The 23631-nt window shown below is 48.5% G+C and overlaps 1 protein-coding gene across 2 annotated transcripts in view; it reads left to right on the forward strand.

Moving 5' to 3' along the window:
• Window positions 1-23631, forward strand: part of Adamts7 (ADAM metallopeptidase with thrombospondin type 1 motif 7) — a 48784-nt gene continuing 25153 nt past the window's right edge. Inside the window, exons 1-8 of one of the 2 annotated variants that reach the window (XM_038322519.1) lie at window positions 1-261; window positions 9409-9764; window positions 11359-11524; window positions 11980-12158; window positions 15265-15348; window positions 15643-15767; window positions 16767-16916; window positions 18043-18189. In XM_038322519.1, the coding sequence (XP_038178447.1) occupies window positions 192-261; window positions 9409-9764; window positions 11359-11524; window positions 11980-12158; window positions 15265-15348; window positions 15643-15767; window positions 16767-16916; window positions 18043-18189 (1277 nt within the window). In that variant the 5' untranslated portion in view covers window positions 1-191. Of the gene's footprint in view, window positions 262-9408; window positions 9765-11358; window positions 11525-11979; window positions 12159-15264; window positions 15349-15642; window positions 15768-16766; window positions 16917-18042; window positions 18190-23631 lie in introns of those variants that run through there. The other variant, XM_038322520.1, reaches the window with a different exon arrangement.

Below are 23631 nucleotides of genomic sequence, written 5' to 3' on the forward strand. Positions count from 1 at the left end.
GGGGCGGTCCTTGCAGTCTTTGTTGCCGGAGGAGCGAGTGCAGCTGCCCGCCGGCCGGAGTTGGGACCTGAACCTTGGAGGCTGCATGCGGCCGGGCATATCCTGAGTGGGACCCCGGCCCCGGCTGGGACGCGAACGCGACCGACGAAGGCGTGAGCTAGGGGTCGTCCGGCGGCCACCCAACTCTGGTCATGCACCGTGGTACGAGTCTCCTCTTGATCCTGTGCGCTCTGGTGTCCGACGTCCCGGGACCTGCATCAGGTGGGTGGCTGAGCCTCTGGGACCCGCCTGACCCTGTCACCCTCCCCACATCCCCAGTCGCTACTCTGTGCACCCTGCGCGAGACGGGTTCCGCCAGGGGTTAGGAAACGGGCCAGGGTCGGGTAGACATATGAGCGAAGCTGTACCCACCGGGGAGCCATCCCTCAGAGCTCGACTCAGTTGTGTCCGGGACTTTCCCCTGGAGTGAGCTTGCACTCGTCGGACTCCAGCTTCCCAGCCGCGCGAGCGGCGTTGCGCTCACCTCTCCGTAGAGAGCGCTCATCTGATGGGACTGGACAAATCCTGAGAGTCTCTGCTTCTCGCCCTCTCCTTTGGGTGACTCTTCTGGAAAGCAAGCTGTCGGGGATCGCGCCAGGTCGCAGGTTTACTGGGGTGCGCCGCAGCGCCTCCCAACTTGGAGGCGCGGGGGTCCTAGCCTCCGCCGCCCTTGCATTTCCTGCCTCCCCCTCCCCCAAGAGTTGAAGGCACTAGGAGGAGAATGGGGAGCCGGAGCTTCTTCCTCCGCCCTGGGTTAACTCTCCCAGCCCCGCCCGGCCGGCCGGCCTCAGACGAGCCTCTGGCTAGCGTCCAGGTTCTTGTTTGGCGGCGACCTGCGTTGCAGCACGCTTCTGGAGAGTCCGGAGCTGCCCGCCTGGGAATATGCGAGTCAGGGATGTGGGAGACCCCAGGCCATTTTTTTTTTAAGGAAGCTCCAAGTCGACTGGGGGACTGATCAGGTATTAGGGAATATATCTGCAGGTAAGGGATTCAAGGATATTGCCGGCATGGGTGGACTGGAAGGATGGAAGAACCCTGGGTGGGTTGGACCAATATGGAGCGCGCAGGAGTGACCTCGAGGAAAATCTGCCCAGGGCGGGATTAGGCTACTTGCCTTCCTAGTGAAGATACTGTAGCTGTGGTCACGAATGTCAATAACATTTAAACCACTGAACAGAATGGCTGGGGAGAGCAGGCAGGGTGTGTGTGTATAAAAATATTTAGTGAGCACCTACTAGGACCTTATTTTCCATCATCTCTTATTAAAACTGAAAGGAAGCCGATTCCTCGTCTATGAGAAAACAGGTTCAGAAACTAGTGTGATCTTCTGGTGAGCGCAGTGGAAAGAAAGAGCAGAGACAGGCCCTGTGCCTGGACCCTTGGGAAGTGTGTGTGGTCGGGGAGAGGTGCGCCTTTAAGGATTTTTATGAGTACGGAAATACTGAAGATCAGTTGCTTATTACTGGCAGTAACTGCTGTATTGTTATTATTTTTATTACTCTGCTAGACAAACTCCATAGGATTTCGTGAGGCTTTGATGACTTGCTATTTGGACTTGTTGCCTGGGGTAGCAGCAGGCCAACCACTCTCCCAGAGTGTGTGTCTCTGGAATCCCCTAGATAGACAGTGTGGGGCCCTCCTGTTTCAGCTCTCAGGATTTCTGACTCTGAGCCTGTGAACTTTTTTGTCTTTTTTTTCCTTCTTTCTTTCTAAGCCTGGACTCTTGCCACTGAATGGTACCTCAAAGAGCATGTTCTAGGCTCACTTTTAGAAAAATGCGTACTATTATTTTTTTCTCAGGGACTTCAGGGTTGCCAGGCTGTATTTCCCTGTGCATTGCTGTGTGAGCCCTGTGTATATATGTTGCTGTGCCACAGGTCATTTGAAGGGCTGGATCGTAATTTAGGTTCTTGATAGGGAGGTGAGGGTTAGCACAAGGTTGGCATTTCCCTGGCAGAGAGACTCTGACGTGAGAGTTGTCACTTAGCAGTGATAGGAAGAGTTTTTAATCACAGGAGTGTGTGTGGCGTGGCAGGTGCTTAGTCCCATTGAGGCAGACCTTCTGACCTGGCAGGACACTTGGCCAGGAGCCACTGGCACCCTGCTGGCTGGTGCCAGCTGCTATTCCGAGGGAATTTCAGCTCTGATGCGCTGTGTAGGTCCAGGTCGGCGAATGCATTTGAACCTGCAATTGTCTTTTACTGCCACTAGGTGCTGATGGTTTCAGCCACCAAAGTCTCTACCAGGGTTTTCCAGTTGGCATTACTGAAAATTACTTATCTTTTCATTCACCATGCTTATTTTTTGATATGGTTTAAGGCTGGGGAGATGGCTCAGTTCATAAGATGCATGCTGAGCATATCTGAGGACCCCAAGTTTTCGATGGGCAGTCTCTGATGAAGATCTCTTTATCACAACCAATTCCAGTATAAGCAAGGGGCATCTCCTTCCCATGCTTGTATGTTCTCTTTACTATGCCGGGGTGGGTGTGCCCGTGGGAGGGAGGTGGGACTGTGAATGCCTTGTGCCAACCTCTCTATTTTGAGGGTAAGGTAGTGCTTTTTGCATTTCCCTGGGTTTTGGATCACCACATGATTCCAAACAGTTAGTAGTCCAAGGGCACTGTGGCTACACCAGGCATTGTGAACCCAGCATTTCATAATAGAAATGAGCAAACAAAGCTGTTGGGGAGATGTAGAGATGTATTTGTTTAGAAACAATTGATTCTCGGCCTGTTTAATTGTTTTTCCCCAGTTTGGTTAGAGATGAAGTTTTTTACTGAATGAGAGAAAATACACACACAATGCAAATAGGCAGCCTATCTATACTCAGCCTGAGTGCTGGGAACAATAGTCAGTCGTGGGGACAGTGACAGATGGGGAACCCGGGTCCTCTAAGACAGACTTGCTGCTTTCCTCCAGCCACTTTTGATAGGTAGGAATTTAGGTCTGATATGTGTAGATGACAAGACTTCAAGGAAGGCTGGGATTGAAATGTTTGTGTAAGGATCATATAATTCTTAAACACTGGAAATTAAATTAACTCTTTTTTTCAATATCTGTGCCAATAAATAGAAACAGGGCTGCAGTTTATAGTCAGGAGATAGTCTCAAATACCCTTATTAGAATGCCAGGGTAGTAAGCATGCCAGCTCCTGCAACGACCCAGCGAGAATCCCTGGGAAGGTATGAATCCACAGCATATGCATCTTGGGACCCCAGAGCCCAAGACCTACAGAATAGCAGTTGGCAGGCTAGGTCCCAGGTGCCTGTAGCTTTTCAAAGCTCTGTAGGTACCGCTGATGGTCAGTTAGCCAAGATCACTCCCAGTGGGAGGTTTCCACACTTCCTCAAAGTCCAGTTCCCTAAGGATCTTGCTATTAAAAAAAATGAAGCTTCCTCATCCTCTTTCTTGGAGATGCTGATTCAGTGTGTCTGGGATGGGGCCTGGGAATTTGTTTTTAAGAAAGTCTTGTCCAGGAAGTCTGGGAACTCTTTGCATTTACCCCTTCCTCCCCCGAAGTTCATTGATTGGAAAGGTTTGCTCAGAGCTGCTACACAATCCTTCCCAGCTCACTTGTCCCATGACTCTGAGAAGCCACTTGCTGGCAGGGCAGGGTCTTGAGCAGAGGCACACCACTGGCATGTGAGGGGCACGCTGCAGGAGTTCTGGCAACCGATGGAGGGAGGATCTGGTTCTGTAACATGGCCACAGTCAAGCCCCTGAGTAGGCGTAGCCTTCCAACTTGGCAGGTGGCAGCAAAGAGAGCTCAGGATCTCTCTGCCAGACACTTGAACCAGAATATTTCTGTGGGCCTGTGAGGTCACTGCTGTGAACAGCCAGCTATTTAAGGAGTAGCACCTGGACTGAATGAAACCTCGGTGAATCATAGCAGTAAATTTTCTGGATGTGCCTGGAGTCTAGGCCCTTCATGGGGGGGGAGGGGCGGAGGACAAGAGCAGGGGACCCAGAGCGCGAAGGTAGGCAGGTATGCACAAGAGGTTTTGTTGTTGTTGTTGTTGTTGTTCTGAGAGTCTTAAATAACCCAGTCTGAACTCAAGCTCCTTGTGTACTTAGGGATGACCTTGGATTTCTGATCCTCGCTCTGCCCCTTCCTGAATGCTGGCATCTGTGTGCACCACCAGGACAAGGTTTTGGCAAAGTTGGCGATTGTACTCAGGGCTTCCTACGTATGCTCCTCATCAGTCTACCATCCAAGCCTTCTCCTCAGCCCTCTGAGATTTCTTCTGAAGCCTAGTTATTAACTTCTAGGAGACTTAGCTAATCGAATTTCTCCATAGTGATGGTGGAGGAACAGGCAGATCGCTGAGAGCATAGAGTGATGTTACTGACGAGAAGCCATTTGGGAAATGGGGTCGAGTCTCAATTCTCTCACTCTCAGTGTGTGGCTTTAGCCCACTTTACTGCTCTGAGCTCTTGTTTGCTTCCTTACCTGAAAGTTCTTGATATGTCAGGCTAGAGTCTTCAGCCCAAGGGACCCCTAATCCCAGGAAGCTATGAAACTGGATTGGAAAATATTACACCTACAGTTTTTATAATAGCAAGTGATATTTAGCATTTTCCTTAATTATGAATATGGCCAACACATTTAACTTATGGAGTATGAGTATTTAATTAAGAATATTACCAGTGGAGCTCAATATTAGCACATGTGTGTGGAGGCCAGAGGATGGCCTTGGGTGTCATCTTTAGGAATGCCATTCACCTCCATTGAGACACTGTTTATCATTTACTTTAGCTAGGCGGGCTGGCCAGCAAGACCCAGGGATCCTCCTGTTTCCACCTCTCCAGTGCTGGGATTACAAGCGTGCATCACCTGGCCTGGGTTTTTATGTGGGTTCTGGGGATCGAACTCATGTTTGCAGGGCAGGCACTTTACTGACTGGGCTACCTTCCTCAGCTCCACAATAGTTTAGTTGGGAAGTGGTGGCTTATGCCTTTAATCCCAGCACTTAGAAAGCAGAGACAAGTGGATCTCTGAGTTTGAGGCCAGTTGGTCTGCAAAGTGAGTTCCAGGACAGTCAGGGCTGTTACACAGAGGAAACCCTGTCTCAAAAAGCAAAACAAAACAGCAACAACAGATTTATTTTATTTTGCATATATTAAGTGTATGTATGTGTATTACATGTGTGTAGGAGTCTGAGGAGGCCAGAAAAGGGTGTTGGATCCTCTGGAACTGGAGTTATAGTAGTTGTGAGCTACTATGCTACTACGTGGGCTCTGGGAACTGAACCCAGGTTCTCTGCAATAGCAGTATAGGCTCTTAACTGCAGAACCTTCTCTCCAGTCCCACAAATAGGTTTCTTTTTTTATTTTTTGGTTTTTTGAGACAGGGTTTCTTTGTAGCTTTAGAGCCTGCCCTGGAACTAGCTCTTGTAGACCAGGCTAGCCTCAGACTCACAGAATTCCACCTGCCTCTGCCTCCAGAGTGCTGGGATTATAGGCATACACCACCACTGCCCGGCTCCACAAATAGATTGCTTGTCTCACTGATGCAGATGCTTTTAAATAAGCTTTGTTGTTCATTGCTGCTTCAAAGTAACTATAGTTGCTAACACCATGGTTAAACCTTGCTTAACGAACCCATAAATGACCACGGAATTCTGTGCTCTACTTTCTAGGTTCCTTTGATAGCTGTGTCTCCTTACAGTGGACTTCCTTGGTCTTTCTTGTATCTTAGGCATTTACAAATGTTTTTCTGAGAAGGGATGCCTGGGAAACAAGCAGACAAGCAAATAAACAATATGAAGAATCTTTTTCTTTCTGAGCAATGTAAGAGGACTGAGTGATAGAGAGAGAGAGACTTTCAAACCCCGAGGGCTTGAGCTGAGTGAGGTCTTTTGACATGGACTCTTTCCAAGACAGAGAGTCAAGGGTGCTCCCCTGAGATAGGAGTATAAGACACCAGATAGCCCCATCTGGGTGGTCCTCCTCCCCATCCCAGGAGGCCAGCAGACACTTGTGTACCCCACAGGCAGCTGAGGACACATTTTCTAATCCATGAGGCTGGTAACAACCCTAACAATGTCTGCTGAGTCCAGTGGGTCAGGCACTGCTGTGTGTAGGGTGGCTCAGTACCTTCAGCCCTCAGAAGAGCCACTGTAAGTTCTATTGTTATTCTGGTCTACACATTCATTCAACAGATATTTCTTAAAAAACAATGAAGTTCCAGATGCTTCAAGCCCTTAAAAAAGATCCCTCAGCAAACAATATAAAGATGCATACTTTGCTAGAAGTGATGACATTGGAAGGAGAGAGAAAACAAAGAGACACATAAAAAATGTTAAGTGATGGGGTGTATCATTGCTGTGGGGAAAATAAAGCAGGGAAGGCAGACAGAGAAACCCAGTGAGTCACAATATTAAAATAAAATGGCCAAGAGAGGCCTCCCAGAGAGATGTTTGAGCAAGGGCTTGAAGGAGGCTCTCTTGCGTGAGCCATGTTAGAAACAGACACAATGCAAGAGATGACATGAAGTTTCTTGGCTGTAATCCATTGAGTGTTCTGTATTTCCCTTGGTTCTCACGGTCATCAGCAAACAGGTTTGTTCTGTGTGGGGTGGACGTGTACTTGTTAATGTATGTGTGTCTGCTTGCCTGCGTATTCGTGCATGTGGCGGTCATAGGTAGATATTGTCTTCCTTTGGTTGCTCTCTACCTTAAAAGACTGAGATTTTCACTGAACTCAAAGCTTGCTGATACACTTAGTCTGGCTGATGAGTGACCTTCAGGGACTTGTCTTCATACTCCTTTCTTCAGAGTTGGGGTTACGGGTGTCTGCTACTGCACCTGCCTTCATATGTGGGTTCTGGGGATCCAAACTGAAGTTTACACTCTTGGGCAGTGGTCTTCTTAGCAACTTAGCCTTCTCTCCAGCCTGCGAGAAACATCTTATTTTATTCTTGCTATTTCTTTAAAAATATGTAGGTGTGTGTGTGTGTGTGTGTGTGTGTGTGTGTGTGTGTGTGTGTGTGTAGCACGTATGTACATGACCAGAGGTCAGAGGACAACCTCGGGTGTCGTCTTAAGGACCGCTGTCCACCTCCTTTGAGGTGGGGTCTCTTGTTGGCATGGACCTCATGATTAGGCTAGGTCAGGAAGCCTGTTTGCCTGTCTGCCTGCCCAGTTCTGGGATTACAAGGATATGCAACCACACTTGGTTTTTTAAATCTTAGTTTTGGAAATTGAACTCGGATCCTCATGCTTGCACGGTAAGCATGTTACCAATGGAGCCATTCTTCCCAGCCCCTATTCTCATCTCAACTACCAGTATTAATTCTCTGCTGGCACATTGTACTTCACACAAAAATGTATACACATCACAGAATAGCTTAAAGAGGCAGCCATCTTCACAGTGGGACCAAGCAAGTTTCATGAATGGCAAGACTACTATCCACAGAGCTGTTCAGGCCTCAGAATTAGGAAATGCAGGTCCAGGTGGCAGCGATTTTGAGTATCAGTTTGAATGTGTCATATATCTCTGATAGAAAACCAAGCAACCAAGCAACCAACAAACTTCTTGAACTGAAGCCCCAGGACAGGTGAAGGTCCTTCACCACGGCAGTTTTCCTAGGCAAGGCTCATCACCCACGTGGTGGTTGGTCAGTGTGTCTGCTACATCTTAATCTTAGGGCTCCTTTAAAGTTCCAATGAGAAGGATCCGCCTGGTCTGACAAGCTCCCAGGTCTGCTGTTTCTGACATTTTGCTATAGTCACGTGCTTCTTTATTGGCACAAACTTAGTTAGTTATCAGCTAGTCCTCAAGCTGCGCTGGCAACAGCAATTGCTCACTTGTATAAACAGGAGGTAGAATCATTCTATCTTGACATTTGTACTCAAAATGGTGTGAGTCTTGGTGAAGTGTGCTGGGCTAATGAGGACCAGGTTTGGCAGCTGCTGTTTTGACAACACATGTTGTCAAAGGAGGCCGCATGTTCATTTCTCAGCTGCCCAGACTCCCGAAATAACCACACAGAAACTGTACTAATTAAATCACTGCTTGGCCAATTACTTAAGCGTATTGCTAGCTAGCTTTTACATCTAGAATTAACCCATCTTCATTACTTTATATTTTACTACGAGGCTCATGGCCTACCAGCAAGGTTGCAACATGTCTGTCTCTGGTGGCTGCTCCATGGCTTCTCTCTGACTCCGCCTCCCTTCTCCCAGCATTCAGTTTAGTTTTCCCCGCTTACCTAAGTTCTGCCCTGCTATAGGTCCAAAGCAGTTTCTTTATTCATTAATGGTAATCACAGCATACAGAGGGGACTCAACACAGTACTTCAGAGCAGAGGTGAAAGAAAATGGTGGAAGACAGAAGGAAGACTGTTCAGACACATAGAAGAAACAAAATCCTGAGGTGGGGACACATCTGGCCTGCCGAGGGACGTCAAGGGACTGGGCGGTCCAGTAGAGGGAAGTAAGGAGTCGTTGGAGAAGGTCTCCTTGCTGAGGGCCTCGTGTGCCACTGCATTTACATTATATTATGTTCTAAGTGAGATGGGAGTAGCCATGGTAACAAGAGCGGAGTGAGATTGTGAGTCCTTCTGGTTGCTGTATTGAAAATGAATTGACAGAGTGCTCCCAAGGTGTAAGCAGGGAGAGAGATGGGACACCACAGGAAGCTGGGCAGTAGTGGCACATGCCTTTAATCCTAGCACTCCTGAGGCAGAGACAGGCAGATCTCTGTGAGTTCAAGGCCAGCCTGGTTTACAAAGTGAGTTTCAGAACAGCCAGGACTGTTACACAGAGAAAGCCTGTCTCCAAAACAAAACAAAACAGAAAACAGAAAACAAAAAGTTACTGTAAGAATTCAGATGGGGAAACTGAGGCACTGGGTGATGAACTAGCAAAGCTGGTAAAAAGCATAGAGAAGGGTTTGGTTTTGCTCTTCTGAGATATGGTGCTGTTGTGTAATGGGGCCTGCCCTCCTATTTCCTATGTGGTCTCAGTCTCCTGAAACTCCTCAGGGCTACAAGCCTGCCTCATCAGGCTTAGCCACGGTAGTGATTTAAGTCTAGGCATTTTGCCCCAGCTGCCTTTTCTTAGCTGCCCCCTTCTCTAGTCTCTGGTGATCATCTAATATAGTGGTTCTCAGTCTGTGAGTTACAGCTCCTTTGGGGTCGAAGACAGGAGTTGCCTAAGACCCTTGAGAAACATAGATACTTACATTATGATTCATAACAGCAGCAAAACTATAGTTACGAAGTAGCAATGAAAATAATTTTGTGGTTGGGAGTCACCACCACATGAGGACCTGTATTCAAGGGCTGCAGCATTAGGAAGGCTGAGAACCACTGCTCTAGAACTTTGAGTCTGCCTCGGACCCGAATGTTGCTTTCTTTCTGCAGGTCTCGCAACCGAGGGCCGGTCGGCTTTGGATATCGTGCACCCAGTGCGAGTGGATGCTGGGGGCTCCTTCCTGTCCTATGAGCTGTGGCCACGGGTGCTGCGCAAGCGAGATGTGTCTGCCACCCAGGCCTCGTCTGCTTTCTATCAGCTGCAGTATCGAGGGCGGGAGCTGCTCTTCAACTTGACCACCAACCCTTATCTCCTGGCCCCTGGCTTTGTGAGCGAGATCCGGCGTCGCAGCAGCCTAGGCCACATGCACATCCGAACCCATGCCCCTACCTGCCACTTGCTTGGTGATGTGCAGGACCCTGAGCTGGAAGGCGGTTTTGCAGCCATCAGCGCCTGTGATGGCCTAGTGAGTTCCCTGGGATGCATGTGGGGAGGGTCTGGGATTGGCGTGACATTGACTCTGCCTGGTGGCTTCGGTCAATATACGTTTCCTTTGCTAGCTTCTGTGTTCATGAAGGAGACAGAAATGACAGTGCAGACCTTCTTGTTCTGAAGGACAGAAAGCTTGAAGTGAGTCAGACACCTGTTGGCCTTGGTTTTTGTCAAGGTTTGGACCCAATTCTTGAACTTCTGAAAATGTCCTGGGTAGGATAGAAGCTGCCCAGAGACCCCCATATGGAAGCCAGATTGCAGAGGTCAAGTAAACCCTGGGTGCTTACTTCTTGGGGGTCTGAAGACTCACTTAGGCACCCCTTGCCTTTACTTGGAGCCCAGACCAGAGGCCTCCTGCAATCTCTCTCTTCTCCCTTTGTCAGCCTCTAAGACAGTTTTGCCGCTGCTGCAGCCCTAATTGCCTGTGAGATTCCACTACCAAAAGCTAAAGCAGCTTCCATTCCAGGCAGTGTTCACCTGATTTTTGTAACTTCAAGCACCCTAGTGTGTATAGCAGGAGTGGAGGTGTGCACACACAGCCATCCACTTCTTTCAAAGGGCTCTCGGCCAGCATGGCTCAGGTGAAAACTATGGGACCAGCAACATAAGCGGCATGCACTATGAGCTGCAGAATGCCTAGGACTGAGAGGCCTCTGTATACAGTAATGTATTCTGGTTTAGGAGCCCATGCCTGCTTCTCAGGTGTAGTTCCTCTCATTGAGCCTGCATGGAGGGTGAGCAGAGATCTCCACATTCTATAAATTAAGAAACAGGCTCTGAGGGAACCTTGTACTGGTCACCAAATCCCAATCATTCAGGGAGGCTGATTCAAAACCCCATCTGTAGTCCCTAAAGCAGATGTACTTTCTAGTACTCTGTGTGACCCAAGGGGTCTAATTGGTGCTAGTGGGAACGTCTTAAGGAGGTGACACCTTCTCTGTTGGAGTCCCATGCTTGCACCAGAGATGGTGGGCTGTCTGGATGCTTCCCAAAACGCTCTATTCTCTTAACTCTATGCCACGCAGATGTACCCAAAGTGCTCTTGCCAGCTATGAACCCAAGAAGCAGGATATCTTGGTGGTCATGGCAACTGGGTGGCTTGGGTATGACAGAGCTGCCTTTGGAGTGATTCATTGCCTCAGGGAGACTGAAGAAGTCCATGAGAAGTAATGGCCAACTGGGATGGGGCATGGAGGCTGGAGAAAACTGGCTGGCAAAGGAGACACAAAACATCCCGAGGGCCTGGCCACGGGCCACCCGACTCAGGAGGGCTGTCTGGGACTGTGTAAAATGTCATCTTGTCAGATTCTGATGCAGACCTCTTTCTCCCTTCTAATGGTGGTGGAGCAGAATCCTTGGAGATGTTTCAAGAGACTTCTAGTAAGGGCCAGAGCTTTGCTTTGAAGTCTTTCCCTGTGTAGAATGGCGAGGAAAGAATTAGCAATAGACCAGCAGGAGGGAGCCGCCCTGTGTGGCTGTGGTGGGTTCAGATTGGGGAGGTGGGGCCCAGCTGAGTAGGGCAGGCCTCTGGTACCAGCCCTCCTGTGACCCTGGTGCATCTTCCCCAGAGAGGTGTGTTCCAGCTCTCCAATGAGGACTACTTCATTGAGCCTCTGCATGGAGTTCCAGCTCAGACTGGACATGCCCAGCCCCACGTGGTATACAAGCACCAAGTCCCTGAGCAGCGGGGCCAGCAGGATCACTCAAGGGCTCCAGGCACCTGTGGAGTACAAGGTATGTACCTCCCTATGGAGTTGTGGCTAGGGGTGACCTTCAGAATACGTCCTTTCTAGAAGCCTCTCTTAATACCCTCTTGGCCATCTTCCTTGGACTAGAGGCACGCAGCATTCAAACTGACATACTACCATAGCCTTGGATGCCTCATTAACTTGTGGCATGGGCTTGACAGGTCCCCTGGAGTGTCCTTCCTCTTGTTACTTACTTCCTCTGTTTACTTTAACATTTCCTCTTCCTCTGCTCTCTCTACATATTGCTTAGGGTGTCTCTGACTCCATCAATCATTCCTCCTCAGCTGGCTGGGCTGTCCGTAGCCAATCCCAGCAGGGATGCTGGTGAGGAAGCTCCTGCCCCTCTTTCCTGCTTCTACTCCAGACTAACTAAGCTGTGTTATTGGGGCCTTTTAGTTTAGTACCTGGGGGAATCTTACCCACTCCATCTCTGCCCATCAGTGTCCCCAGAGCTGGAGCATCGGCGAGAGCGATGGGAACAGCGGCGGCAGAAGCGGAGGCAGCAGCGATCAATCAGCAAAGAGAAGTGGGTGGAGACCCTGGTGGTGGCGGATGCCAAGATGGTAGAGTACCATGGGCAACCACAAGTGGAGAGCTACGTGCTGACGATCATGAACATGGTGAGGTTATAACAGTTACTACAAGGGAGGTGGGGGTGGCAAAGGAGGGGGCATTGAAATGGGACACAGAAGTAGATATGGGTAGGAATGCTGACAGGCTGGCTTCCAGATAGTGGGTCAGGTTCCAAGCGTGAAGGAGGTTTCAAGGCTTCAAGTCTAGAGAGAAACACAGCCCTGGTAGGATCCTTAGAGGAGTGTTGTGGCACCGGGCACAGTTGTAGGGCTTCTTGGATGTTGAACTACACTCCACATGCCCCTCCCTGGCCCCAGACTATCCAGAGTGCTGAGCGCTGTGCTGTGCCACCTGCTGGGAGGGGTGAGTGAAGACTGAGCCACCCCAGCCCTGTGCCTGCCGGAGAGCACATGGTCTGGTTGTTCACACGCTCTGCCCAGGACAAACCCCTTCCTGCTTTATGTCAGGATCTGTGCTAAGTGCTGGGGACAGACACACCTCGCCAGAATAGCTCCACCCAAGACATATTCATGCCTTAGAGATGGGAATATCTGCTTAGTTTTAGGGTCTCTTAGCTTAGCTGGTGACCTTGGGCAGGTCTGTGAACTGCGGAGGGCAGGGACACCTCGTGGGCTGGACATATTGCTCTTGACTCCACCTGACAGTTGAGATGACAGAGACTTTGGGGTGCATGGGCTTAGCAAGTCAAAGTGAGGCGAGCCAGAGGTAGGCAAGGCAGTCTAGGGTCTCCAAAGAGCCACCCAGTGGGCACTGTGGCTGATCTATCCACCCCCGTGGGGACCATAGGGTCAAAACCTCCTTCCCAGATCTCTCCTTGATGGGCAGGTAGGAACCTGCAGGCTACCAGGCTGATGCTTGTAGCTTCCCAGGAGAAAAGCTCTCCATCCAGCTCTGTCTGTTCCCAAGGCCAGGGTTTGCTTGCTGCCACCGAAGAGGAAGTGCCTCTAAGGTCAACCAGGATGTTTGACTGTGAAGTCGGGACTCAAAAGAAGGGGCTGCAGCCATGGCTGGTGTCCACCTGCTAGCATCACAGTCCCACTGTGCGAGTCTTTGTGAGCGAGTGTAGTTCTGAGGTAGCCTTTTCTTATTAGGATAACATCATCAGCTCCTTGTTCTTTAGGGACCAAAGGCTTCTGAGGCCTTTTGCTTCAGGGGCCTCACTCAAGCCTCTTTTGCTGAACTTGGTCTGCACATGGAGGTGGCCACTGAAGTCCAGGCTGTAAGGGGCTATTGCTGAATAACAGGGCTTGGCCTCTGGGCAGGTGAGGAAGGACGGGGAGGGTTCTCAGCCCTGAGGTCTTGTTTTTCCCAGTGCCACCTCTTACAGACTTGGCTTGAAAGGGGCAGCAGCTTGGCTGGAACCGCCTACGGTTAGGAGAGTCTCTTGGGGGTCAAGACTTGTGCTTAGTGAGACCTACCCAGACTTAACAGTATCCCATGACATTCCTTGGTGGATCAAGGATCAGGCATTTTGCTTCAGGACTCATCAGGTTCTATTGGGAAGAGGTGGGGTTGGCCTTCACATTCTCCTGCTGACATGCAGCCCAAATATGGGGTGGCGGTAGCCCCTGGCATCACGTTATCTTCATTCTTTTTGACTTCGGGAGGCCATTTACCCTCAACGTTTTTTCTTTTCCCTTAAACAATAGTGTCTAGGGTCTAAAGAATAGTCCAGTTGGCAAAGTGCTTTCAACCCCCACAACATACATAAAAAAAGCCAGAGAAGGTGACATGTGCTTGTAATCTCAGTGCTGGAAGGCAGAGACAGGTAGATCCATCCCTAGGGCTCACCAGCCAGCAAGCTTTGTTTAATCAGCAAGCTTCAGGTCAAAGAAGAAACTGTCTCAAACAAGGTGGGGGCTGGAGAGAGCTTAGCAGGTAAAGGCACTTGCCTGGAAAACTTGGGCATCAGAGTTTGATCCCCAGAACCCATGGTGGAGGGAGGGAATGGACAGACCCCTGGAGGTTGACCTCTGACCTCCTCACATGTGCATATCATGTGAGTGTCCACATGTACGCATTGTATATAGGCAGGCTAATATTAAACCAAATCAAACAAACAAGATAGTTTCAGAGGCAAGGTTGACCTCTGACCTACACACACACACACACACACACACACACACACCCCTGAAAGCCTCGTCCTATTTAGATACGATTTTTCTTTAGGTATTGTTATTAGTCACAACCAACCTGCTGTCTGTCCCTTGGGACCTGACAACTGACCCCAATTTTGACCTGGCCTCCTCTTTTCTGTGGGAGTTTTCACAGGGCTGGTGGCTATTGGTGATCAGTTCTCTGTACCCTGGTACAGTTTCTATCTTTAGAGGGGGCCCTTTAGAGCAATGTCAGTAGGCATGGGGCCTGTGACAGACAAGAACATGCTTGCCCTCATCAGTCCAGAGCTGCCACCCCCAGAAAGGACCGGGAAGCAGAGTGGTGGGGGCTCCATGTTGGCTCCTGCCCCTACCTGGGCTCTCAGGATCTACTCGTATCTACTGTGTGGGGTGACTGGTCCTGGTTTCCCCAGGATAGAAAGAGAAGAGTCAGTCCCATGTTACGCAGCTGATATTCAGAGCTAAGAGCTGCTTTGGCTTTGTTTGGGGGTGGGGCAAAGGAAAGGGTCAGTATTTGCAAGCAGATCTCAAGCTATTGCTCAGAATAGGCCAGAGCCCTAGGAAGTGACCTGGAAGGATTGTGTGTGTGATCTGTCACTGCTGGGTTGGGGCGGTGTGAGTACAGGTGTGGAGTTGGGCAGGTGTGGAGACATGCAGGTGTGGAGATGGGCAGGTGTGGAGACATGCAGGTGTGGAGACATGCAGGTGTGGAGATGTGCAGGTGTGGAGACGGGCAGGTGTGGAGACGTGCAGGTGTGGAGATGGGCAGGTGTGGAGACGTGCAGGTGTGGAGATGGGCAGGTGTGGAGACGGGCAGCTGTGGAGACATGCAGGTGTGGGGACGGGCAGGCACATGTATATACATAGTTGCTGTAATGTGAGCCATTGGTGTGCCCTTGAGAGCGATCTTGTGTGTGATCAGATGTGCATGCTCCTGGGTGGCCGGGGTGGGTACTGGGTTCCATGTCCTATATCCTGGTTGTGGCCTGATCCCCTCTTGCACCCTCTTACATAGGTGGCTGGCCTGTTTCATGACCCCAGCATTGGGAACCCCATTCACATCACCATCGTGCGCCTCATCCTGCTGGAAGATGAGGAGGTGAGAAGTCATATAGTCCTAAACTGTCCCCCAGCAATGGCCTGAGCTCTCCTGCCCTGTACCTTGAACACCCTACGTGGAAGGACAAGTATAGGCCTCCTTGGCCTTGATAGTAACCTGACACCTCTGACCCTTGAGACACTTTTTCTCAGGTTACAGACAGAGGGGTTGAGGCTGGGGACCCTGGTTGCTCTGCCCCTTAGATCTCTGACTCCTGTCTTGGTGTAGAGCCCAGTTGGGCTTGTCCCTCAGAGCTCAGTATGAGGCATGAGCCACCACTCTTTCTGTCTCCAGAAGGACTTAAAGATCACGCACCATGCGGACAACACTCTGAGGAGCTTCTGCAAATGGCAGAAGAGCATCAACACGAAGGGGGATGCCCACCCGCAGCACCATGACACTGCCATCCTGCTCACCAGGTACCTACCAAACCAGGAAGGGTGGGAGGGCCTTAGGGTTGAGGAATCTCGTGTTATTGTCATAAGCAATAGAGAGACACCTTGTAGCCACCCAAACTTCCCATGGTAATGCCTTGCCCAGTGAAGTTTAGATAACACAAGTAGGAAGTGGACAGAGGTGCAATCCAAAGATGTGTTCAGGATGCACCAGTTCTACATGCACGTGTGTGTGTGTGTGTGTGTGTGTGTGTGTGTGTGTATGAATGGTATATATGCTGTATGTATGTGATATATATATATATATGTGTGTGTGTGTGTGTGTGTGTGTGTGCGTGTGTTTGTGTGTGTGGAGTATGTGTGGTGTGTATGGTATGCGTAGAGTGTGTGTGTAGTGTTGCACTATCTGTTGTGTAAGTTGGTGGCCAAGGGTCCATTTACAGAGCACTGGCTTTCAAAGTCACTCTTATGCCGCCTGCTTTCAATCGCAGTTCCCTCCCTCTCTTCTACATTCTGGGGCTCTATTTTATTTTATTTTTTCCAACTTTTAAAATTTATTTATGTGTGTGTGTATGTGTGTATGTGCACATGCATGCCACGGCACATGCGTGTGGAACTCAGAGGACAGTTTGCAGGCATTGTTTCTCACCTTCCATCATGTAGATTCCAGGAACCTAAGTCAGGACATCAGGGTGGCCACAAGTGCCTTTACCCACTGAGCTATCTCTTTGGCTTAGAGCCTGTGCTGTTGTATTCAGCCTGGAGTTACCTTCCCTCTACTGGGCTACAGTAGCTGGAGTGGTACCAACGTAGTTTGTTTTAGACACACATCCTTTCGAGGTGCCAGTGTGTTGGAAAGGTTGTGTGTGAGCAAAGTTCCTGCTTCTAACATGGCCATTGTGGGTCCAATGTCAGAGTGATGAGAAGTGACACCCTCTCTCCCCAGACGTGGGGTGGCCCGGGTTCCTCCCCGCCCTCTTGGCAGTAGACTAAGCCAGCCTGTGATCAACTCTTTCTTTGCAGGAAGGATTTGTGTGCAGCCATGAACCACCCGTGTGAAACCCTGGGCCTGTCTCACGTGGCTGGCATGTGCCATCCTCACCTTAGCTGTAGTGTCAGTGAAGACACCGGCCTGCCTCTGGCCTTCACCGTGGCCCACGAGCTAGGACACAGGTAACTCAACTGTCCTCACTGCCAGTAAGGAACCTAACATTACCTTTCTACTTTTGGGCACCAGCCAGGAAGGATCATGGGTCACAAAACCCTAGGGAACAATAGTGTCTGTGATGGCAGTCTTAACCACAAAGCCCCGGCACAGTCTGTGTTTTCCTCAACAAGACCACCCTTCTGTAAGAAGGAGAGAGGCATGCTGGGGCATCACTGAGACCCATCTGCAGCGTGTCATGGGAGAGGAGTGAGGATGGCTGATCAGGGTTTGGAGCCTTGGCCACCTACTTTATTACCCTTGGTGCTGGCATCTTTGATTCTTATCACTCTGCTTCCATGCCTTGTCCTTTCTGGGCTTCCGTGTGTCCCCATAGACAGAGGGGGCTGGATGCAGTAATGTCACCTCTGTCTGCGACTCCCGTGTAGCGTGGCCTGGACCTTTTGCAGCCTGTGCTAGGGTTGGTTAGCTTGTGAATCGGCTTCATGGCAGGTTCCCAGAGAGCTCTATAGGTCAAAGGATCTGGGCTGGTGACAGTCATGTCTGTGCTGGTAGCCCCAGTCCTTCTTTCTTGACTATGTTATGCTGGTTAGTTCCTTGGGCTCTCTGAGGCTCTCTGGGATGATGAGGGCTAAGTGAGTTAGTAGTTGGCATGGTTCCTGGTTCCTAGCTGGTGCTCAGGAACGTTTTCTTGGTCCCTTCCTAGGGATGGTTTCTTGAGACCTTCCTGGGAGGTGGTAGCACAGATACGTTAACTCAAGTTCACAGCCTGAAGTCATCTTGGGGTCAGGGAGAATGCAGGGCCACAATAGACGCCTATCTGTGTCTCCTGGATTGCCATTCTTGGCTTACTCTGGGAGCAAGGATGGGGTTCTGAGGGTCTCAAAAAAGGTCATATCAGGTCCAACCTGGTACACGTAGATGGGAAACCCAGGGAACACCACCGTGGTAGCCATATTGTGCATGAAAGAAACAGGCTCAGAGAGGGTGTGTGACTGTCTCAAGACCACACAGCTAGTGCATGTCAGAGCTAGCCCTGGGAATTGGGACTGTACCCCTTGCAGGCCTCCATGGGAAGGAGGCCTGGTGGCCTCCTGCTGCTCACCTGCCCCTGGGGCCTGTGCTCTCACGCAGTTTTGGCATTCAGCATGACGGCACCGGCAATGACTGTGAGTCCATTGGGAAACGGCCTTTCATCATGTCTCCACAGCTCCTGTATGACGGAGGCATCCCGCTCACCTGGTCCCGCTGCAGCCGCCAGTACATCACCAGGTTCCTAGAGTAAGTCCTTCCCTGGGCCTGGTGGCCGGGCCCTGTCTGTGCAGTCATTGTTCCGTGGTGGGGATGCAGGGCCAGGTCCTGGCAGATGGGGGTCCTCAAGGGTCCCCTTGGGCAGTGCCCCTGTGTGTGCAGCTGTGCTGTGCCTCAGAGGATGAGCAGGAGGAGAAGTGCTGGACTCCAGAGCAGGGAGGGGTATCCACTGCAGACAGGGAGGGCTGTTTCTCTGTGGAGTCAGGAAGATGCTGGCAGCCGAGGCTGGCCAGTGGGGATACTGGAAGATGGGTGGCCAGCTTCATAGCTCAGTGAGACCAGGCAATGAGGAGCAAAAATAGAAGGCTTTTCCTTCCTTCAGTTTCTTATGTTGTTGAGCTATTTTGTATTCCTACTTAATATTCTAAATAAGAAAGAAGTTTAAATCTAAACTTTTTTACGCTTATTTGTTTACTGGGATATGCATGTGTGGCTGTCAGAGGACAAGTTGTGGGCATGGGTTTTCTAGATTCATCTTGTATGTTCTGGGGTTCTAACGCAGGCTGTCAGACAAGTGTCTTTACCTGCTGAGCCATCTTATCGGCCCTAAATTCTTTCTTTCCCCCTCTTGTTTTTAAAGTTAAGGACTCTCTCTTTCTCCTCCTCCTCCTCCCTCTTTCGAGACAAGGTTTCTCTGTGTAGCTCTGACTGTCCTGGAACCCAGGCTGGCCTCGAACTCACAGAGATCCGTCTGCTTCTGCCTCCTCAGTGCTGGAATTAAAGGTGTGTGCTACCACCACCTAGCTCACACTCTTTTTAAAAATTATCAGTGTGTATATTTGTGTATGTGTGTATGCATGCACGTGCACATATGTGTGTGTGTACGCACGTGTGGTGTACCATGGTATGTAAATGCAGGTCAGAGGACAGCTGTGTGTAGTCAGTTCTCTCCTTGCACTTTTACACGAGTTCTGAGTGTCCAGTTCAGGCTGCCAGGTCTGCATGGCAAGCCACTTAGCCTGCTGAACCACCTCGCCGGGCCCCTGCCCAACTTCTCAGCACATATCCTACCATTCATTTTCATTTTGTGCAGGCCAGGAGTTGTGGTTCAGCTCTTCAATCCCACAGCCTCAAACATGGCCAGGCTTGCTCTCGGAGGCTTTGCTACATGTCCATCCCCTGGTGCCAGTTTTATTTTAAATGCCGATGTCAGCTTTTAACGTGCATGCATAGCTGGCCTTTCTGAGTGATCTTCGCTGGGCAGTGGAAATAGTGAATGAAACTATTCCCACTGCTGAAACCGCTTGGTTGCTTTGTGAATTGTTTCTGCAACATGCACATTCATTCCCGATGGTCCACCATCTGCTTATGGGCAAGGAACAACCCCAAAGAAAAGACCGCTCGCTACGGGTCCTATCTTGTCTGTTCCTCTTGTGTCATCATTGTCCGCAGTCATTGGCTGAGGCAGGGATGTAACCTGAGCGAGAAGGGACAGGGGAGCTCCTTAGTTGCTTCTGTTTCCAGAACCAATGCGTCTTCCTTCTTCAGAAGCAAGACTGGGTTTGAGTGGCAGTACAGCCTCTAGAGCTATCCATGCTCCTCTCTTGGTTATAGCCATGGTCCTCTTATCTGCATGGATTTGCTTTTCCTTTTAGTGGGCTTCCAGACACGCAGTGGGGTCTATCAGGATTCTGTGCTCACGAAGAAGTGTGAATGCTACGTACAAGGAGGGTGACAAAGAACACTGTGTATCTCTCACGCACATGCTCCTGTGTCCTTCCAGAACTTGCTTACAGAGCTGAGGTTCAAAGACATGGAAAACTTTAAGGTGTCAACGGTAGAATGTTAAGTGGCCTATTCCTTTCTCTCGAGACAACTGCTTTCAACCCTAAATCATGCAGCTTCTTTCCTTAGCTATACTTTCATGAAAGCATCCCCAGCCTGCTATTTCTTGATGTTTTCATTCTAGGTCTTAGCTGGCAGTTTGAGAGTTCGCTCTCTTGCATTAATTCCTGCGCTCATACTCATTCTTTCTATGTCAGCCTCAAATAGCTGCAAGACATTTTGATTAAGTATGGTATTACTTGTCTCATTACTGTGACCAGATCCCCAACAAAGCAACTTAAGGGAAAAAGGACTGATTCTGACTCTCTGTTTAAGGATGCAGCCCATCACGGGTGGTAAGAGGTGGAGGCTGGATTGGCTTTGTCCATGTAGGTGAGAGCCTGAGGCAGCTGCGGATGCTGCAGCTTCAGACAGCAAACAAGAGTGGGCTGGAGACTTGGAGTTCTGTAACCCTCAGGACCCTCAACCAGTCGGCCACATGCACCCTGCTGACCCAGTGTCTCAAGGGTTCCCTAACTTCTCCAAACAGTGCCGCTCCTGGGGACCAGGCGTTCAACCCCAAGAGCCCATGGGGGACAGTTCACAGTCAAACCATAGCAAGAACATATTAAATGTTTTCATTATTATGGCTTTGTGCTTATCTTTTTTTTTTCTGAATCAAGTATTACAGCAAGATGAAATTTTATTTTCAAGATGAAATTTTTCAAATAAAATTTTTAAAAATTATTTTATGTATATAAGGGTTTGCCTGCATGTGTGTCTATGTATCATGTGTGGCCTGATGACTGTGGAGGTCGAAGGGCATTGGAGCTGCTGGGACAGCAGTTACAGATGGTTGTGAGGAATTGAACCCAGGCCCTCTTGAAGAGCAACCAGTGCTTTTACCTACAAAGCCATCTCTTTAGCTCCTAGCCAACAAGTTTTTTTTTTTTTTTTTAAATTTGCCTGGTTTTCTCTCATCTCTTGGCCTTCCATATCTAATGATGCCTCTTTCTAGAATGTGACCTTTTGGAAGCTTTTACCTGTCACTTTATTTATTATTTATTTACTTACTTTATTTATTTACTTTATTTTACTTATTTACTTATCTGTAACCTCTCCACCTGTTTTAGTTAAGGTTTCTAATACTGTGACAAAACACCATGACCAAAAAGCAAGTTGGGGAGGAAAGTGTTTATTTGGCTTACACTTCTTCATTGCTGTCCATCAATGAAGGAAGTCAGAACAGGAACTCGGACAAGGCAGGAACCCGGAGGCAGGAGTTGATGCAGAAGCCATGGAGGAGTCCTGCTTACTGGATTGCTCAGCCTGCTTTCTTATGGAGCCCAGGATCACCAGTCCACGGATGGCACCATCTACCATTGACTGAGCCCTTTCCATTGGTCACTAATTGAGAAAATGCCTTACAGCTGGATCTCATGGAGGCCTTTCCTCAACTGAGGCTCCTCCCTTCTGACGATTCTAGCTCATGTCAAGTTGATACACAAAACCAGCCAGTGTACCACCACCAGCTTCTCTGTAGACTGGATACTTTCCTAAGCTTTCCCTGAAGTTGTCATAGAGAGGCTTCCCATTTCCTGAATTCCATGCTACTTTCTGAGGGATTATCTTTTGTTGTTGTTTTGATATGGCACACCCTCAAGAATCTTTCCAAAGTGGGCACACTGAGGTAAACTGTCTGTCTGAACATGTTTTTACTCTTTCTTAACACAAGTTTGGTAGTGTGATTTGGTACTCAGTCACCCTTGGAATGTGGAAGGCATTTTTTCCCATTGTCTACCAGTTTCCAACATTGCTGTTGAGACGCCCCATACCATCCCTTTCCTGACAGCTTTGAATGTGATCTTTTAAATAGTCTGGAAGTTTTTAGGAATCTGTTTCTTCTTTTATGGCAACTTTAAAATTCATAACTATGTGCCTTGGTCTCTTTTTATTTTGGGGACATTCATTGGGCTGCCTTCATCTAGAAACCCATGTTTTTCAGTTACTGGAAATGTTCTTGTATTATTTATTTTTGATAATCTATTTTTTTCTTTCTGTAACAATTTTAGTATTGAGCTGTTCTTCCCTTAATTTTTAGGTTTTATCTTTTTTTCTTTTCACAGAGGTGTTGCATTGTCTTTCATATATTTCTTCTGTCAAAGATTATGTTTATTTGTTTAGAGATGAATGTCTCATGCAGCCCAAGCTAGCCTCGAACTTGCTGTCAAGCCAGAGTCAACTTTGAACTCTTGATCCTCCTGCCTTTATCCACTAAGTGCTGGTATTATACATGTGTGTCCCCACCCTTGGCCCTGGTAAAATTTTGACGTTTTGTTTATTGTACTTTTTATTCCCTTAGCTTTAATCTCTAAATGCTTGTTTTTTAAAAAAAAATTTTTATTGAGTTCTATATTTTTCTCTGCTTCCCTCCTGTCTCTCCCTTCCTCTTCAACCCTCCTCCAAGGTCCCCATGCTCCCAATTTACTCAGAAGATCTTGTCTTTTTCTACTTCCCATGTAGATTAAATCTATGTATGTCTCTCTTAGTGTCCTTATTGTTGTCTAAGTTCTCTGGGAGTGTGGTTTGTAGGCTGGCTTTCTTTCCTTTATGTTTAAAAACTACCTATGAGTGACTACATGTGATAATTGTCTTTCTGTGTCTGGGTTACTGCACTCAAAATAATGTTTTCTAACTCCATCCATTTTCCTGCTAAATTCAAGATGTCATTATTTTTTTCTGCTGTGTAGTACTCCATTGTGTAAATGTATCACATTTTCCTTATCCATTCTTCGATCGGGGGGCATTTAGGTCTTTTCCAGGTTCTGGCTATGACAAACAAAGCTGCCATGAACATAGTTGAGCACATGTCATTGTGGCACTATTGAGCATCTTTTGGAGATATATCCAAAAGTGGTATTACTGGGTCTTGAGGAAGGTTGTTTCCTAATTTTCTGAGAAATTGCCACACTGACATCCAAAGGGGCTGTATTAGCTTGCATTCCCACCAGCAATGCAGAAGTGTTCCCTTTTCCCCACAACCTCCCCAGCATAAGTTGTCATCAGTGTTTTTGATCTTGGCCATTCTTACAGGTGTAAAATGAAATCTCAGAGTTGTTTTGATTTGCATTCCTCTGATGACTAAGGATGTTGAACATTTCCTTAAGTGTCTTTCAGCCATTTTAGATTCCTCTGTTGAAAATTCTCTGTTTAGGTCTGTACTCCATTTTTTTTTATTTTTATTTTTTTTTTATTTTTTTTTTAAATATTTTTATTTATTTAGTATACAATATTCTGTCTGTGTGTATGCCTGCATGCCAGAAGAAGGCACCAGACCCCATTAGAGATGGTTGTGAGCCACCATGTGGTTGCTGGGAATCGAACTCAGGACCTTTGGAAGAGCAGGCAATGCTCTTAACCTCTGAGCCATCTCTCCAGCCCCTCCATTTTTTTTTAAGTTGGATTATTTGTTCTATTGATGATCAATTTCTTGAGTTCTTCATATATTTTGGAGATCAGACCTCTGTCTGATGTGGGGTTAGTGAATATCTTTTCCCAATCTGTAAGCTGTTGTTTTGTCTTGTTGACCATGTCCTTTGCTTTACAGAAGCTTTTCAGTTTCAGGAGGTCCCATTTATTAATTGTTTC

Source organism: Arvicola amphibius, chromosome 3, assembly GCF_903992535.2.
Source record: "Arvicola amphibius chromosome 3, mArvAmp1.2, whole genome shotgun sequence".
Taxonomy (NCBI): Eukaryota; Metazoa; Chordata; class Mammalia; order Rodentia; family Cricetidae; genus Arvicola; species Arvicola amphibius.